Source organism: Zeugodacus cucurbitae, chromosome 5 (genome assembly GCF_028554725.1).
Source record: "Zeugodacus cucurbitae isolate PBARC_wt_2022May chromosome 5, idZeuCucr1.2, whole genome shotgun sequence".
In the NCBI taxonomy this organism is placed as follows: Eukaryota; Metazoa; Arthropoda; class Insecta; order Diptera; family Tephritidae; genus Zeugodacus; species Zeugodacus cucurbitae.
Window position 1 is genome coordinate 38,411,781 of NC_071670.1, and position 18,806 is coordinate 38,430,586.

The 18,806-nt window shown below is 32.9% G+C and overlaps 3 protein-coding genes across 5 annotated transcripts; 2 read left to right on the forward strand and 1 right to left on the reverse strand.

The window, feature by feature from the left end:
* Window positions 1–646: 646 nt before the first annotated feature.
* Window positions 647–4,362, reverse strand: LOC105211991 (N-acetylneuraminate 9-O-acetyltransferase). Its single transcript, XM_011183715.3, has 4 exons — window positions 3,982–4,362; window positions 3,823–3,919; window positions 2,921–3,679; window positions 647–2,858 (listed from the first exon to the last, which is right to left on the reverse strand). Exons 1-4 carry the CDS (start codon window positions 4,151–4,153, stop codon window positions 1,397–1,399), a joined length of 2,490 nt encoding a protein of 829 aa, XP_011182017.2. The 5' UTR covers window positions 4,154–4,362; the 3' UTR covers window positions 647–1,396.
* Window positions 4,363–4,461: 99 nt separating this feature from the next.
* LOC105211995 (uncharacterized) lies at window positions 4,462–7,907 on the forward strand. Of its 2 annotated transcripts, none has more exons than XM_054230508.1 (5): window positions 4,462–4,563; window positions 4,714–4,871; window positions 4,942–6,954; window positions 7,040–7,206; window positions 7,274–7,907. In XM_054230508.1, the coding sequence occupies exons 2-5, from the start codon at window positions 4,730–4,732 to the stop codon at window positions 7,730–7,732; spliced, it is 2,781 nt and encodes a 926-aa protein (XP_054086483.1). In that variant the 5' UTR covers window positions 4,462–4,563; window positions 4,714–4,729; the 3' UTR covers window positions 7,733–7,907. The 2 variants fall into 2 exon arrangements, with proteins under 2 accessions (XP_054086483.1, XP_011182022.2); XM_011183720.3 differs by having other exon boundaries at window positions 4,549–4,655.
* Window positions 7,908–8,849: 942 nt separating this feature from the next.
* LOC105211994 (vesicle-associated membrane protein/synaptobrevin-binding protein) lies at window positions 8,850–15,437 on the forward strand. Of its 2 annotated transcripts, none has more exons than XM_011183718.3 (7): window positions 8,850–9,403; window positions 14,065–14,217; window positions 14,283–14,389; window positions 14,510–14,606; window positions 14,678–14,757; window positions 14,825–14,929; window positions 15,085–15,437. In XM_011183718.3, the coding sequence occupies exons 1-7, from the start codon at window positions 9,349–9,351 to the stop codon at window positions 15,235–15,237; spliced, it is 750 nt and encodes a 249-aa protein (XP_011182020.1). In that variant the 5' UTR covers window positions 8,850–9,348; the 3' UTR covers window positions 15,238–15,437. The 2 variants fall into 2 exon arrangements, with proteins under 2 accessions (XP_011182020.1, XP_011182021.1); XM_011183719.3 differs by lacking the exon at window positions 8,850–9,403 and adding an exon at window positions 13,826–13,981.
* Window positions 15,438–18,806: the final 3,369 nt, after the last annotated feature.

Here is an 18,806-nt window from a genome sequence, read left to right on the forward strand (position 1 = left end):
AAAGAAGAATATTTAAGGGGTTTGGGGTAGTCAGAATTTTCAAAAAATCATTTTGCATTTTCGTTAAGTGTAATATGTGGCTTAAAAATATTCTTTGAAATTCTGAGGACGCCATTTTGTTAATTTTTGAAAAAAAAAAGAAAAAAAAACTTCGATCATGTCCAGGATTATCTGTTTATAAAACTATTTTTTCTTATCCGATTGATTTTAGATGAATATACATGGACTTATGATTGTCCCCGCAAAGGACCTTTTTGAAACTGGTTCAACACAAACATCTATAACTTTGGAAATTATAAATTTTCAAGTCAAAAGATTGGGTAATAATGCATTTTTATTACTTTTATAAAATACCATGATTTAATAGCAAAAAAATTACTGATAATTATCATAATCTCTGACTACCCCTAACCCCTTAAAGAATTCAATATTTTAAAGAATTTTTATAATTTTTAGTAGCAAAAATTATAAGATAAAATCTCAAAAATATAAAAAAAATTAATAAATGGATCTGCTATCCACAAAAGCGATATCGGATTATACTATTTTTTCTGAATTTAAAAAATGTTGAAAAATTATAGTCAATCTACACAACGCGACCTGGGATTTGAATACTCATAACACTGACTGCAAAGAAATATGAATATTTACGTGTATTGAAAGCATTTATTTATTATTATTCTAATAATCCAGTACTCATACTTAGCGCTTATTTTTATAAGTACATACTCATTTACATAATGAACAACTTATATTTGCAACTGCTTTTCGCTTATGGCGTCAGCTAATACTCACAACTGCTTATATGCTAAACTACTAAAAAGTAGCGAACAGCTTTATTACCGACCAAAAAAAAATTAAGTTTCGCTTAAACTAAACTTACAATAAATTCAATAATAAATTAGCGTACAAAATATATATCTGTATGTATTTCTCACATTTGCAATTAAGCTTGGTGCGTGCGTAAGTATTTATGTATATCTATGTATATATGTATGTGTGTCTCACATACATTTTGTATACAAATAACAACAATGCTACGACTTTTGTGCTTAAAATACTTAAAAAAGCCAATACTATGAATTTAAGTTAACGACCCTTGGGGTCAACATGTCGAATATGTTGTGTAAACACAGAAGCATATATGTATGTATGTATGCAGACTTCATTGCAAGTATGTATGTATGTACATACATATGTGCTTACTGCTACAAGTAAGCCAATTCAAAGGTTAATTTAAATTTTAGATATGCTAATTGCTCGTAAGTCAAGAATTTTAATTAATTACCATATGTTGCTACGTTTTGTTAATTTGTTATTAATCATTTATAATATATTATATTGTGTATAAGCTTAGTTAATAACGCTTTGGTGCTATGGGTGTGTCACGACATGCTTAAAACATGCCATCCGCGCGTCCCACCGGTATCAATATAATCAAAAATATCACGAAATTGCGCATGACCAACTTCCAGTCATTGGGCACTGCATATGGCAGCAGCGTTTGCGTTATGCGATGCACTTCGTGCGATGCGCACACGAATATAAACGACGTTACGATCATGTTTAGAGTGGGAAAGCCAGGCAACAGCACTAGCACGCCATGCCGATCGGCGGCTAGCCAAATGTGGTATTGACAGATGAACAACTCCAGCGATATGCGACCGAACCACGCGAAGAATGTGGAGTAGCGCGTGCGCAATATGCCCGATATATTACGCAGCACAATATAGCCCACAATGGGTATGAAGACGATGTACGAGTGTATCTCTTCGCAATCCTGTTCGTTGCGGCAGAGAAACGAGAATGTCGTGTACAAACCAACGCCAAGTAGCGCCAACAAAGTAACGGTGATGGATGTGCGTCGTGCAAAGAGGTTACCATGATTGTTGTCATCGAAAATACTATATTTTTGTGCGATGTGAAAGCAAGCGGCCGATATCATGCCAAAGGTCACAGTGTAACGGTCCAATTTCCACTGATACCACCATTCGTGTATATCATCGTCGGTGCTCACAAAGAGCGCTTTCCACGGGCGTGTGAGGAAAATGCGTTCGAAGAACACTTCCGACATGAAGAGTATCGTGATGACGCTGAAGCAGCCAATGAATTTCGCAACCAAATACAGATAATGCAAAGGATGTGAATCCACTGATTGCGCGCTGATGCGTGGCGGCAGTGATAATACGAAGTAGATGACGAACATCCAGAATGTAAGTAACGGCACAAAATAGTAGAATTGATAGGGACGATTCATGCAGAAACAGAGAACGACCGTAACGAAATTCAAGCGAAACATCACTTGAAAGAAACGCACAAAGGCCGAATTGCCACCGGTTTGCCACATATAGCTGAAATGCGTATAGCCCGTGATGAATAGATAGCTGCTGATCAGTAGTTTAATATGCATGTGTATGGACAGCACACGATGCGCGCCCGTCATGTAGTAGATGAGCACGACAAGCATGATCCAACCTTTCAGTTCGTCAGTTTGGTCGCGATTCAGCACTTTTGTAAAGCGCGATTCTTCGGTAAAGAATATACCCAAAGCAAATACATAACCTACTGGTATCCAGAAACTAAACTCCGAGTAGTATTTGTTTTCCTTCATGAAGAAGTTGGTGCGATCGCAGAGATAGAAGTAGGCCATAATAATGCCTAGCATAGCGAGTGGTGTGAAGAAATCCATTACGGACAGCGCAAATGACGTTGAGCCATTGGACAATGAACCCGTCACTGAGGCGCTGGTAGGATGTAAGTTCTGATAACTTGGTATTTGTGTGAGCGGCGTATAAAACGTATGACCGCGCAAATGTAACAACCAACGGCGCAGTAACATAACGCAGACCAGCGTAATACTAAAAGTATTTAGAGAATTGTGTAACAAGTAAACAATATTTTAACTTCATTTTCTACCTACCACACACCGAAAATGGCGTAAGAAACAATCTGCAAAGTCGTGAAGGGTTCTGCGCTAGCGCAACACGTACCGTCATTGTAATTCATATAGTCGTTGCAGTACATATTAAGCAAAATTTGGACCTCGTGTCGCAAACCTAAATCACTCAAACGGAAACCCTCAACTGCGCTGTCCACCAGACCGTTTGCTATTTGCCATGCCGCCTCCCACACGATGGCGTCGGAATAATGAAAAACAGATAAAGCAGCTTGGTTTAAACGATCGATATCGTCGTTGAGTACTGACTTCCATGGCGTCTGCGCCACTTTCTCCTCATTAATGCGATCTTGCAGTTTCCATAATACTTTTGTCTTGTGCGCCACAAATTGGTCGAATGGCACTACAAGACGCGTTAAGTTTCTCGTAAATTGTTTTATAAGTTCATCTGTTACATTGCCAGCCAGAAAGTTGCGATAGGTAAAACCCATAATGAGTATTACCGGTAATTCCTTGTCATCTTCTAATTTGGTGAGTGTGTCTAGCAAAGCCAAGTTTACCTGGCTAGTGTATATATAACGTGCACGTACATTAAGCTGTCGTTCTTCGAAATTATCATCTTTTGGCACGGCCAAAATTGTTGAAGAAATATTGTCATCGTCATTGGGGTGTAAATGATTTATAAAACTCTGATAAAGCTCTCGCATACTCTCATCACCAATGAAAACAAAGTTGTTGCGATAACCCCAAAAGGCTAAATAGCGGAGGCAGCGGCGCGTATCTCTTTATATAGGCAGAAATATAAAAAATTCTTCAATTTCAAATAAGCAAGTTAAAGGGTGAAGTATTTTGTGTATAACTTTAGTGTGGAAGATGAATGACTAACAGAAAGGTGAAATATATACGTGTAATTGCGTTGTACTTACGTTTCAGTATATTTATGCATCATGCAGCCATAAGGTTGCCATTCATTATCACCTTTGAAACGGCCTTTAGATAACAGCCATTGACAGGAATCGCTTCCTAAATATTGACAATATAAATATACATGTAGACATTTTTAAAAGATTTCTTTAGACGCTCACCATATTGCCAATTTAAAATACCATGATAGGCGACAAACCCAAGGACCAATAAAAGTGCTACTTTTTTAGCATTATTCGCATTCAATTGTTGAATGAGATGCTCTGCTTTAGAGGGCCGGGGCGATACGGAGGCATCACAGTTTAATGGATTCATTTCCAAAACCTCACTCATTTCTAGAAAATTTCAACCCTTTACTTTTTACTTAAACTTAATTTCAAACCGAAAATGTACATTTTTTAAACGCGGAATAAATATTTCCAATTTTTCACACATAAATTTTCTATCCTAACTATGCAATTGTAATGAAATATAAATGAATGCGGAAAGAAAATTCTTTTTTGGATTATTTGTTTACACACCTTCCGGGGAGTGAACAGCTGACAACCAGTGCTGACAGGTTATATCAATGTTGGGTTCGAAAAATGCTTTTTAAAAACAAAACTAATTGGAACACAGAATATAACGTAAACATTTTTGTTATAACACCATTAAAATATAACATTATTTCATAATGTGACATTATTTCATAATTTCGCTTCCCGTCATAAAATTTAATTTTAGTTGCAATTTAATGTAGCGAGGTATGGTAGCACTTGAGAATATGTAAAACTTGGTATCACTGGCTATTCTATGCAATTTTGTATTTTTGCTTGTGCGGTTCTATTATTTTGAAGTAAATAGATTTGCACAAATTTGCAAATATAATAAAAACTTCTTATATGATATTCCAGTTTAAATAAAACACAAATGCGTTGTTTGCATAAAGCGTTGGCATTGTTTGACCAAGAATCACCGATGGATTATTGCGAGGAATTCGACGATACAAAATCGGTATTGGCTTACTGTAACAAACATGTGAAGCCTTTCTCTAAAGTACATTTCCGTGGCGGTAAGTTATTTCCGTTTATTTCCTTATGATATTAAAAGTATAAAATAAACCAAACATTTAACATTATTAGGCAATGATCTATTCATCAACGAATTAGTACGCCGTCTGCAGGAAACATTACTCGACCGGCAATTGATCGATCCGGAAACTAAAAAACCATTAGCGAAGGCACATCAGAAACTGCGCAAAATTCTGATATTTTTGTTTGCCAACACCGATGCTACTTACAAATACAATTTACGCGAAGACCCCACAATTGCACACGTTTTGGAACAGTGCCCTCTACTACCGAAATTCTTATTAATAACACTCGTTTGGGAGTTGCAACTAGACCAATTTTTCTACGAAACACTCTCATATACACCGTGTTGGTTCGCTTTCCAATATTTCGAAACAGCTGCAGACACAATGAAATACATTGAAGATCCATATGAAGTTTTAGAAAAAGTAGAGCAACTAATGCGTGCCTTGCTCATTTGCATATCGCGTTCGGAATATCGCAAGATTGACATGGTGGATAAGAAAATCATTTACAACAAATTGTATGATTACAGCATGAATTTACTGCGTCAATTCTATACACCTGACTCTGAAAAATTTAAGCAATTCAGTAAATTGCAATTTTTTCGTTACTCAGGATTTGCCTTAAAACACTTGCTACAAATGATCTTGTTTGCATTTGACTTATATGAAGCGCCAGAGAAGGCAAAGCCAAATATAAATGTAGATATTTATGAAATTTGTCAAGAAATATGTCCGCTAGTGCCAAATATTACAGCAGTTAAACCCTCGGATAAGCTTAAAGAGCAACAGTTAAAGATAATAAAAGCTCTACTCAATTCACTACAATACAATGTTATGTTGGTTAAAATAGATGTTTTCATGTATTGGGTTGAAGTAGATATTACTCCCACTACGACACTACAATTATCAATTGGTGAAATGATTTACGAAGTTGGTGAACGTATGCGCGCAAATTCTAAATTTGGACATGATGTCGAAGCGCAGCTAAAACTGCTGGCGATTAAACCTAAAACGCTCAGTGAGACAATTGAAACTGCAACGTTGGGAGAAATCTTGCGTAACTTGGACGAAAATTCGCCGCAACACGTTAAAAAAGCATGGTTCGATGAGCTTTTTAATCGGTCCATTGCGCTGGGTAACGATGAATGCCTGGAAGCCATCAAAGAACACATCAAGTTAATGACACTGCATAATTGTCAGCAGGCCTTACAATTTATCAAACAATCATCGCAGCTTTCACAATTACAGGCTAGCGACAATGAAACTGAAGAAGGTGGCGGAGAAGGCGAAAATAGTGAGAAAACGCAAATAGATCGAAATGATTTTGAAACTTTGACATCATTAATGCTTTTGGGCATACAGAATTTTAAATCCGAAGATATATTACAATTGTTAACTTTTCAAACAAAATTATTCGGCAAATCTACAAATATTTGCTGTCAAGACGACTACCAACGACGAGTAACCGAGTTTCTCAACAAATATGCCAATTCATTTGATTTCCAACAATTCCTTGTGCTCTGTTTCGAGTACCCCTCTCAAATGTGGAGCAAATTCTTTGAGTGTGCCTGCCACAATTCGGAACATGTACGCAACTTCTGCAAAACAGTACAACAATCTCGACCATTTTCTAATATTTACTTTGACGAATTGCTCGAAAACGCAATGCATGATGCCGACAAGCTAAAGCAAAAGAAATTCCCTGAGCTTTTGTGTGAAATATATTTTGTTCTCTACCATCCTTCGCGAAAAACAGAATTTTTGAAACAATTTATGAATAAAAATGTCAATGCATTCTTAGAAGCACAACGCTTTGGGCATTTGCTGCCAATTGTGAAGGCTTTGAATCTAATTGCAGCCCATGGCGAAACACAATCAAATAAACCATTAACATTTGGTGAAGTTACTGCACCGGTGTTACTGATGGCTGCACAAATTATGGATAAAGCGCGTTGGGATCTGATCACGTATACAGATGAACGAGACGAATTGGTGCGTGAATGTATACAATTTATACAATACACGTCCAAGAGATTTCTACCAGTAGCAACAGAAAAAGGTGAGTACTGTAAATTTAACATAAATATTATTTAAATTAATAAATATTTTAAAATAATCTAAATACTTTATTTCTGTCACTATAGATCGCAAATGGATTACCAAAGTAATTAAGGATTCGTATCGACCCATAACACAGTATTATTTTCAAAAATTCTCACAGACACCAGACCAACCGCCGATCGACTTCGATCGTTTTCTCATACGTTTGGAAATTGAGGACAAATCAGAGGCTGAAATGTTTCTTATTATTGTAAGTGATGTAGATTACTTATGTTACTAAATCTGTAAACTAATTTAATTTTTTTTATTTGCCTTAGAATTATGTACGTTGCACCATGAAAGAGACTGAATGGCTGGCCCGTAGTGAGCGTCTCCTGCCACACATTTCCGATGTGCTCATAATTTTAAGTGGCGTTGTTGTTGAAACAGACAATCCAAATGCTATCAATAACTATCGCCACTGCCTAACAAATTATGCAAATATTGTAGTAAAATTTGTATTGCCACCCTTGAAAAACGATACGAAAAAAATTGAAAAATTAATGCTCAAAGTGTTGAAAATTATAGAATCAGCACCAACGCAATTATATGAAGAAGTCTTTATGAGTTTTACGCCTTTACTTCTGGATATAATGCGAAATTGCGCGCATCCATTGAAAGACGAGGATAACGTAGTGAAATCTGTGCGCAAATTCATTGGTAGCATGAAAGACTGTCAAGGAAAAGAACTGTTCTTGGAAAAGTTCCAAGCATTAGTAACTGAACTATTAACCTAAATTCGACTACCTTTGCTATTTGTTGAAAGTAAATTGAATTACTTTAATTTTCATTAAATTTCAGCGCCCTATGAATTAAATTCTGAAAAATAACTGTGAATACAATTTTTGTTATTAAATTTCTAAATATTAATTTTTTTTGTTTAAATTATAAAATATTTGAATTTGAATTGTTTATGCAAGTACTTCTAAATTCCTACCTCTTGCGAAAATGGGTAAAAAAATTGGTTGGTACAACAAATATATAATTTATTATATGAACGTAATACAATTTTGTTTGAATAAAAAAATTAGTGAAAATAAGTTTAAATAAGTATCAAATAAATATTCAATAAAGAATATTATGGATATAAAACTCTTCTATATTGTTAAAATATATTTTACCGCAAATATGTAGCTTACCGTATTGGCGATTACCACTTCAATAGCTCAAATTTTATTTTCAGCAAACTCTTCAATCCTGAACAGAAACAAGTCACCGAATCAATCCGGAAGCCAATTCATTCAATTCTACAATTACTTTACACTACTCCCATTGATTTACGAAACACCCACTTTCGAAAACTTTTGGTTATCGTTTTTTGAAAAGTCTATTGATTTGTATCTATTTCCTATGAACAAACTGGCGGGTATTTTGACAGTTGCATTTAAATCAATAATGGCGGGAAATTAATTATTTTGCATTTATGCAATATTAAAAAAAAAAATTATTTTTACGTTAGAAAAACTTCATTAGTTATGCCATAATCTCTTAATAAACACTTGTTAAAATTTCTGGAAATAATTAAAACTTAACTTAACTTAAAAATGCAAAAACACATTACATTTCTATTCCATTTTTCAAACAATTAAATTATTAATTAAATAAAATTATTATCACTATAATACAGTTACTACTGTATGTGTATAAAATAATTATTATATTATAATTTTATAAAAGTCTATTCTATTCAATGAAAATACTTCCTAATAATTATTAACAATTTCATTTGCGATAATTTTATTTTTCCTCCACCCATGCAACCCTAAATGCCCCTCAAGTGAACATGCTCACGGCGAAAAATTTATTACGGCAAATTCTTACCAAGAATACGGCGAATAATTCAAAATGACGCATGCGTTGCAAAATTTTTACTTGCCAAAAAATTGATGAGCGAATCGGAGGTGCAGCAAACGAGTAAAAAGCGAACTAGCAGAATTGTGGAAATAAGTGTCTAAATGCTGATCAATTTATTTTAAATTTCTAATATTTTGCTCGTGGCATAAAAGGTAAATCGGCAAATTAATCGAAAGAAAACCTACGACGACAAATTTGAGCTGTAAAACACGCAAGTGGAAGAAGCATAGCCAGAAAATAGCAGCATAAAAAAGCGCAGTAGCAGCATTATTGGTAGGGGCCGAAACGCATTAGTTGCCAGTGAAGAAAAAAAAACTGGGCGAAAAATTAAAGGAACTTATTAGGCGTCAAACGTGGATGTGTATAGTGAGAAAAATAAATAAAATTTCAGATAAATAAAAGTATACTTTCATACTTCATTGGATTATTTGAGAAGCGTCGGTAATATAAAAGCATCAAAACGGCAGCGACTACAACCACCACACCACCAGCTTCTACAATGGAGAAGCCGAAGGAATTGATCATTGAGCCAAAAGGCGAGCTGCGCTTTATAGGTAAGTGTGTGAACGCACGGGTGAAAAAAAAATCTTTCAAGACATACGGCAAAAAGGCAAAACTATGGGAAATGGGCGCCGACACTTACGTCGCTGCATGTAAGAGGACTTTTGTCAGATAGTAATAGGAAAAGCGACGCCAACGCCGACGCTGACCACGAGTCACAGGGCAATTGGATGACGATAAATGTTTATTTTCAATGATAGGCATACATAACTATAATTGTTATATTTATATACATATATATTTGTATATGCTGAAATATTTCTACGGGAATCAAAGTCTGAATTTAGACTTTAACAAATTTACATTGATTCAAAGTCAACATTCTCAGTTTTCATTGTGTGCCTGCATTCAATTAGTTTGAGAAAAATTGCCAATAATTGTTTTACTTCCAATTAGGTATACACCGCAGACGTGTTGTAAATGTTTTTGCACTTACATTTAGTAAATTAATTTATCAACGATTTTGTTTTGTACTTTCTCTACGACATTTGGACTGAACTTAGTTGGATTTGCATATGACTTTTGTACTTGACAACTTGTAGTTATGCCAAAATGACCTATTTTCCAAAACAGTTGTCAAAAAGCTAAAAGTTTAAATTCTATTATCGTGGCCTATTTTCCAAAACAGTTGTCAAAAAGTTAAAAAATTTTAAAATGTATTATCGTTCTAATGAATCTGAAGAGTTGCTAAGCTTTGGACATCTTGAATGCCTTATCGTCGTTTCTTTGCCGGCTAATCGCATGATTCACGCATGAGTTAACAAATATACATATTTTGCTTAGCGAATGTGCTCTAATATTTTAGCAATACTCGTATGTACGCAAATAACAAACACAGAGAAGTTCTTAGTACTTATGCAAACTTAACATTTTAGTTTTGCATTTTCTGTGTTCGGGCTTTGCAACTGATCTGATGTTTTTAAAATTGGGCATCGTATAATGTTACCAAATTTCATTAAAATGATTGTAAGATTTGTTTCTAGATATGGTCTCAAGAATATATTTAAAATTATTCAAATGTATATATTGAAAATTGTATCTGCCAATAAGGTTGCCATCTCATTGAATAGGTTTGAATGTGTGTTTATTGTTTTACTTACAATGTGAGATTTGCCGGTTTTGATAATAATTATATGCAATCTGAATATTAGTCGACGGCAATTAATATTTCGATGTATGTGGTTGTGGTGCAATGCTTAAGTAAATAACAATAACTGTAGCATTTCGCTGTTGGAAATGCGTCCCAAAAACATTATTTTGCTAAATTTTATTTATTTTTTCATGCCAACTTGCATGTATGTATACATATGTACATAATATTTCGAAACACAACAGAAAATGCTCATAACTAGAGATTTATTTATATGAAGTATTTGTTAGTTTGTATGTATTTTTTGAAATGTAGCCAAAAAATTAAAATTTGTACATATTTTACGTTATATGTACACGGCATATACCTTTGTGTATGTATTTAATGCAGATTATTTAATGGTCCCGGAAAGTCTATATGCTTTGATTTTTTCCTGAAGACAAAAGAAAGAAAGATGAAATATATAGTCCGGGAAAGTAATATATAATGTCTTGTACTGAATCCGTACTAATTTTTGTGTTGTGTACCGGAAATGAAGGTTTTAAATAGAAACTAATTTTTAGAGTAGCCGTTATATTAAATGATGGATATTAGAGCGTTTGCAGAAATATAGCATAATTATGCCTTGCATTTAACATATTAGGTATTATTAACATTAACATATCGATATTTCAATGAAAAATCCTTCTTTTGAAATTCTATTAAAATAGCTTGTGAATATAAATATAAAAAAAAAAATTATTTATTTAAGTATAGGCCGAATTCCGCGTTGGCATGTTGCTCTGTATCAGTACAAAAATAAATAATTCTATCTTTAACAAAATTTAGAACTTTAGGTCGTTGATTATGCCAATATTTATGTTAACGACAATTACGTTGACGTATGTACATGAGAGCATACATACACGTAAGCACAAGGAGTGTAATATTTTATCATCTATTGTAAATTTAAAATTCTTGCAATGCAACTAATTTCTGAAATCATTTCTACAGTATAGTATATGTCTATTTCATTTGTACGACCACGATTTGGGTAAAAATCGATTTTTAATTTGTTTGTTGAAAACAATATAATCGTAACGTGAGGGTGTCAGGCGAACAGCAAGCAAATCTTAAACTTTGACTAACTAAACAACGAACTAAGCGCCGCACATCTGAATGTAGCAAGAATGGCGACGGAGCATGAAAATTTGTTGAATAATAAAGCACAACGACACCGCATTTTGTACAACCAAAAATAAAAAAAAAAAACATTAGTCAAACGTCTCAAACGCATTCTGGCAAAATGACGCAATGAAAGCAATGTGAGCGTGTTGCTCAAATGTTCAGCTGTCGACAATAAACTGCACACAAATGTACATTTTCATATATGCATACTCATATATGGAATACGTAAACACAAGGACAGTGCGGATTTACGGTATATTTGGGGCTAAGGACCGACCGCATTAATACATAAATATATTTCTATCTACTTATGTATGTATATGTATAGTTATATGCTATTCAAAACAAGAAATGCAAAAACAAATCATCTTTCTTACGAATAAATGAACTATTGCTTATACATCGCCGCCTTACTAAAACCATACATGTGCTACTACTTGCACTCAGTTTTTCAAACAATGTTTAGCAAAAACTACATATTTTACTACGACAATAGGCTTCTACTATGGCTAGTCTAAAATTACCGGCTTGACATTTGTTATAACAAACGTAACGAATTCGTCGGTCCCAACGAGTGTATGAATTTGGCATTGTATCAATATATATTTAGGTATATGTATATTGCCACTTTCGTTTTTACAAAACGTTAAAGAGAGGCTACGTTTTCCTTGCGTATGTTGCTTACATGTATTTCTATATCTACATGTATATGTATGTGTATAACTAAAAGTAACTCACCCTTAACCATAAACTAACCACTAGCACCCACTACACAACAATTGTCTTTTGCTTATTGTTGCCGTAAACGCATACTCGCCAATAAGCTACTCGAATAGAGGACGAGTGCAAAGCCAATCGAAACATATCGCTACTTGTACACCTTGAACGAAATATAGACCTATAGATAAAATGAAAAAAAAAGAACAATAAGCAAAGAAAGCCAATGTTTATTTTTCTATTTCATTTCATTGTATGCGCCATCATGCCTTTTGTTTTGAATTTGTTTTGTGCTACCTGCTTTGAGCTTAAGTGTTCCAGCAGATAGGTGAAATGCCTTACTTAGATTATATTGTCATTTCTATACAAAACCTTATTTCATTACACTGCAGTATCCTTATTTATGCCGTCCGCGTAAAAATATATGTGAATTGGATCAAGGAATGCATTTGAATTTTAAATTATCTTTGCATACAGCGTATTTCATTACGGGGGTTTACTTTTTCAATTTTATTTTTATACATTATTATATAGTAGGTGTAGTGTGGGTGGCTAACATATTTGAAACTCAAATTTTGATAACTACCAAATTCCCCAATTCAGCTTATCTATCGTTTTATCAGTGTTCTTTAGCAATCCATCAAGATTAGGAAATGGCTAATGATTTGTGAGAAATCACTAATGGCATTTTGTCATTGTTGCAATTCTGTGCCAAGCGGCGACCGCTATGCTAAATGCCATAGAGCTGAATATGAAAACAATGGTCTTCAACTCTGCCAACAATCCCTGCAAGTGATATTTATTAATTATTTTTTTTTACTGATATCAATTTCGTTTTGATTGGACCTGACCGTTACATGATTTGTAAAAAGAATTATTGATTTTCGAAGGAAACTTTTGTTTACACACCTTCCACTACCACGAAATATAATCTTTCAATTGCCCACATATCATATAAATTTAATGTTAAAAGCGCAAATTTACACATTCATATGCGCGTGAAGACCATTTGATAAGTTTAAAATAATTACACGTCGCTTTTGTGTAGCTACTATGGGAAATTGTTTGAATCGAAACCTTGGCATACTACAAACATGTGTACGCACACACTCATATACGCTGCAATCGATGCCATATAAGCACAGCTGGAAATTACTGCCATTTTATTTTTCGTTATTGGCCCTGCTATTTCTTCCATAATCTAACAAAAATCTAAATTGCAGATTAATAATAGTTTCCCGAGCGTTTTTATTGCCATTTGGCAGGTGCTCAAATGTATGCAGTAAAGCCGTAGTAGTTTTCCATTTCATGATATTATAATGTTGGACAGTTTCTAGCTGCTTCATTTTGTTTTTAAAATGTAAAACAAAATTATTAGTTTCGCGTATCTGATAATTATCACATAAAAAAGCGCATAAAATACCTATGAAATTAGGGAAAATTGGCAGAGCAAAATGACAGTTCAATTTGCTGCGAAATTTGCAAAAAGGAAACAACCAAAATGACAACAGTTATGTGGATAGAAAATATTTATTACTGTTTTTTTTTTGTGGGAGAGTAAACTTTAACCAAAATAATTTTGTCTGTCTAAATACATGTAAATAATTTTTGAATATTTTTAAAATATATAATTAATATGTATTTATTCACGATATTTATAATAATTTGTTTTATTTGCAGGTCCCTTCAGTCGTCCCGCTATCACGCTAATGAAAATAACCAATCCAACAGATAATATTATACTGTTCAAGATCAAAACAACCGCTCCAAAACGGTATTGTGTGCGTCCAAATTTCGGTTCACTCGAACCACACTCTAATGCCAAGATTGAAAGTAAGTCGTTGCTATCAAAATATAAAATGTATTTAGTTTAATATATTTTTCAAATAAATTTTCAGTTTGTTTACAACCATTTGTATATGATCCCAACGACAAAAATAAGCATAAGTTCATGGTTCAGAGTCTGGTTGTGCTCGATAACTCAGTTGAAGACTGGAATAAGTTGGTGAGTATATGTGGCAAAATTAACATTTTTCATGTTTTCATGCAATTTGGACTTGCACGCTGACTGTTGTGATTATTGCACACATTTTCATTTTCTATTTTTTTTTTGTTTTTTGTTTAGTGGAAAGAGTCGGAGCCACACCAGTTGATGGATGTGAAATTGAGATGTGTCTTCGAGGTGCCAACTGTAACGTCAGCAGACAGCAGTGGTACTTCAGGTAGCATGCAATTAACTAATTTACTCGCAAGTGTTCAAGTAATTAATGACAATTTTCTTACTTACAAATAGGCCTAAATGATATAGTAAAGGAGGCAACAGCAAAAACCATTGAGTCAGAAAATAAAGCAATTCCATTTCGTGAAGAGAAAGTAAGTTGCAGCCAAAGTAAATAATTTGAAATTACAAATATTTTAAATTGGTTTTTAACGCTTCAAGGTATCAAATGTGCAACCATCGGATCAACGTGAAGAGTTTTTGTCCGACCTTAGGCGGCTGCGTGAAGACAATGAGAAATTGCAAAGAGAGAAGCGTCATCTTACGGTAATTCATTAATGATTCTTTTTTATTTTATTTTTTTTTATAGATTTATAATGTATGTCTATAATGTATAATGTATGTCCAGATTTTTGCTGCCAGAAATATTAAATTTTTCAAAATATCCATAAATAATAAATATTAAATTATCTGTGTTTTAGGATGAAATCGTCAAAATACGGGATTCATATTCGAGACCGGTGTACGATCAGGCCTATACACCTATACTGGGCGAGAAGCAAATTCCGGTGTTCTATATAGCGTTGTCGATTGTTGCGGCCATATTTGGCTTTCTGTTTGGCAAATATTTTTGAATGCATACAACGCATACAAAACTCTGAAGTGCGGGCATGTTTATCAACAAAAAAAAAAAACAACATAAATTGAGAAACGGAGTCATACACAAACAGATGAACGAAGATAACGAAACTAAAAAAGAAACTTATATATAAAATCAAGCAACATTAAAAAAAAGTATAAATTAAAAAAAAAAAAAAAAACAAAAATTACAAAAGGAGGAAATGATCAAATGATTAAAGCTAAAAAAAACACAAGCAGAAAACAAAACCGATAAAAAATTAATGAAAATTGTTGAAAGTTTGTTTGAAATGCATGTAACCATACACATAAACGGACATAAGCAGACAAAACTTGTACGTAAAAACTTGAGAAAAAATCAGTTAAACTAAGGAACACTATGATTTGCAATTAAAGGAACAAAACAAACGCGCTAAACAACAGTAAAAGTATCACATTTATAATGAAATAGCAAGCAAATATGTATTATAAAGCTCGGTGTAAGGTAGACAAACGAACGGTGACTGATCATATGCAGTAAGGAGGGCAAATTCAAAAACAAAATCTTTCAATTGTGTGTTTTTGTGTAAACGCTAGCAGAATACACTTTTTGTATAGCCACAGGGCACCGATTGAACGTTGGCACGGCATTTATTCATAACATTACATTATATAGCAACAAGTGAAAAGGATTAAACTGCAAAAAAAACAACAAAAACAAAAAAAAAATACAATTAAAAAGAGATGAATAATTAAAGAAGTAAAATATGCACTATAATGCGTTAGGTTTAATATTTTATTGTATGTTTTTTGATCATGCTTGTATCATATACTAGTAGCAACAAAACGCTGTAGCAGGGTCTTTACTATTGAGACTATTAACTGAATAGAATAAAGAAGTACTAATTAATTTGCCTTGGCAGTTACGAATACGTTTACGCATATGAATACATTAATAGTAACATTAGAGCTATAACTAACAATGAATCACCGTTTAATTTGAGGGATTGAGCATTTTTTGTTTCGTTTTTAGTTTTCCTTTTATTTTTTTTGGAACATTTCTTAAGTTAACATGCATACATTCAAATATAAATAAACGAATTAACCGTAATTTTCACAATATTGCACTTGAGCAAGTCAAATAAATGTGTGACATACATACATATAAATTGTATTGTATAATTTGTAGGCATGATTATTTTATTAATATGTTTTAATTATTATCCCCCATTTGCGCTCATTAAATTTTAATTTCATAAGGTTCACTTCACAACACACTTAATGCCGACCCCGAGAAAAGTAATAAATAGGCTTTCTAACCAAAACCTTCATTTGAACACTGTTAATTTTTTTGCACTTGGACTGCGTTTACTTGCTCTCCCATAGCTACATCTGTCATAGTATACAATAGTCCCATATCCTAAATAATTTCGACGCGCTATTTCGTGTAACTGTTTTGTTCTTAATTCTATTTAAAATAATTATATATTCAGTTTGTGTACTTTGTCGTTAAAACAATGAAAATAATGCTTCGCTTACTTCGAATTATCGTTTAGCGTTGTTTTATATTTAATTCTCGTTTAATTTTATTATATATATGCTTTTGCCGAAATGTATGTGTGTATTTTTCTTGTGGTAATTTCTCACGTTTAAGTAAATAAATACATCATTTTAATTAAAAATCACAAATCTATTTATTTCACAGTTATTTTTTACTTTCATAAATAAGACGAAGAGTAAATATATTCGAAGACTCTTGAAATTATTTTATGAAACACTATTTTATAGTTTTACTTGCTCCAAAACATACATATGTATTACTGTTGTTAACAGCAGTTACATATTGTTTTAAATGAGCTATCAGAGGGAAGTACACATCTATATACAACAATCCAGCTGAAAATAAAAAAAAATAATATATTATTTATCAGTCAAAAATAAATAACATTTGGGAACATAAATTATACATACATACAGTATGCACAAATTCGAAATTTCGTGGGTAATATTAATATTTCATACTTTAGAGTAAATAGTTCTACAGTTTTAGCATTGCGCTATTTAACTCATACTGTTGTTTCCAACATTCAAAATCTGTTGTACCCAACATTATTTGTAAAACGTAGAATAAATAAAAATCTGTTATTTTGTTGCAGAGATAAAGAATCTCTGATCTGATATGATTTAGTCGTGCTTGATTTTAACAGCGACAATATTTTACAGATTTCTCGCCGTCTATATTGAGGACATTGAATTTCGGAGTCCTGCCGCAAATGTTCCCGCAATATTTAAACAATAAATAAAAGCGCTAAAGTAAAATTGGTTATGCAAACAATGGATTTGGCATAATTCTTAACATTTCACTGAACTACAATGAATTCATAGCGAAACAAATCTCATTTTGTTTTGCCGTGGCATACAGTTTGTTAAGGCAACACGAACATAACTTAACAAACAAATTGAAACTCTTAATTACTGCATTATTTAAATACATACTTCTACATAAATATATAATAATTCAAGAAATAATTTAAATAATGAATGACGTATATAAATGTAATTTAAATGAAATATATAAAGCAAATGGTTTTCTTTAAATTGTTAATTAAAATGTAAGTGAAATATCATAAAGAGAAATATTAGAAAACTAAAAATCCAATTAATAAAAAAAAAAAACTAGAAACAAAAATCGCTTTGTTTTATAACCTGCTATTACAACAAACAATATAAAATAAAAAGTGAATAAAAACAAAAAGCAACAGCAGCTGCGCGTAAAAATGTAGATACGCTGTAATAATATTAATATGTACGCTATAAAAACTTACATAAAAATGTTTCCGTAAAACTTTTTGAAACTATTATTTATTAAAATAAAACCATATTATCAAACTGAAACAAAAGAAAGAATACAAACCACACAAACAGATGAAATAAACCAATAGATAAAATAAACGAAAACCCGCGCAGAAACGAAAAATGCAAAAATTACCTTAAATATATTATAATAAATGGAAAATTACAAAACAAGTGCTTTTATTTAATCTTTTTAAGGGTATTTATTAATAAGGTTAAATCCATAGGAGAAAGTTTCATAGTTTTAGATGTTGGGTGTCATTTGTTGCAGATGGCTATCAAGTTTGATAAGGTTAAATCCATAGGAGAAAGTTTCATAGTTTTAGATGTTGGGTGTCATTTGTTGCAGATGGCTATCAAGTTTGAAATATATCTTTATCATATCATTATAATATGTGGAGATAATGATCAGTTGAGTATTTTCGGAAATTTTCAAAAATAAAGAAGTCCCACAGGTTGTTGTAACGGCATAAAACATTCCTAAATAATTTTGAGGACTGTTGCCGATTTGACAGTTCTTGGCCGGCTCCGTTCCGGTTACATAGAACCGACTGTCGTGAGAACGGATCCCACAGATCTCCCTGATCAGTTACCATTAGTTTTATCGTACAGATTTCCGTCCTTTTTGTTGTCGCAATTTCAAAGTGCTGTCTTTGATAATTTTTTTTCACTCGGAGAAGTCTGTCCTTAGGAAATATCTGTCATTAAATCAAATGTCAAATAGCGATCCCAC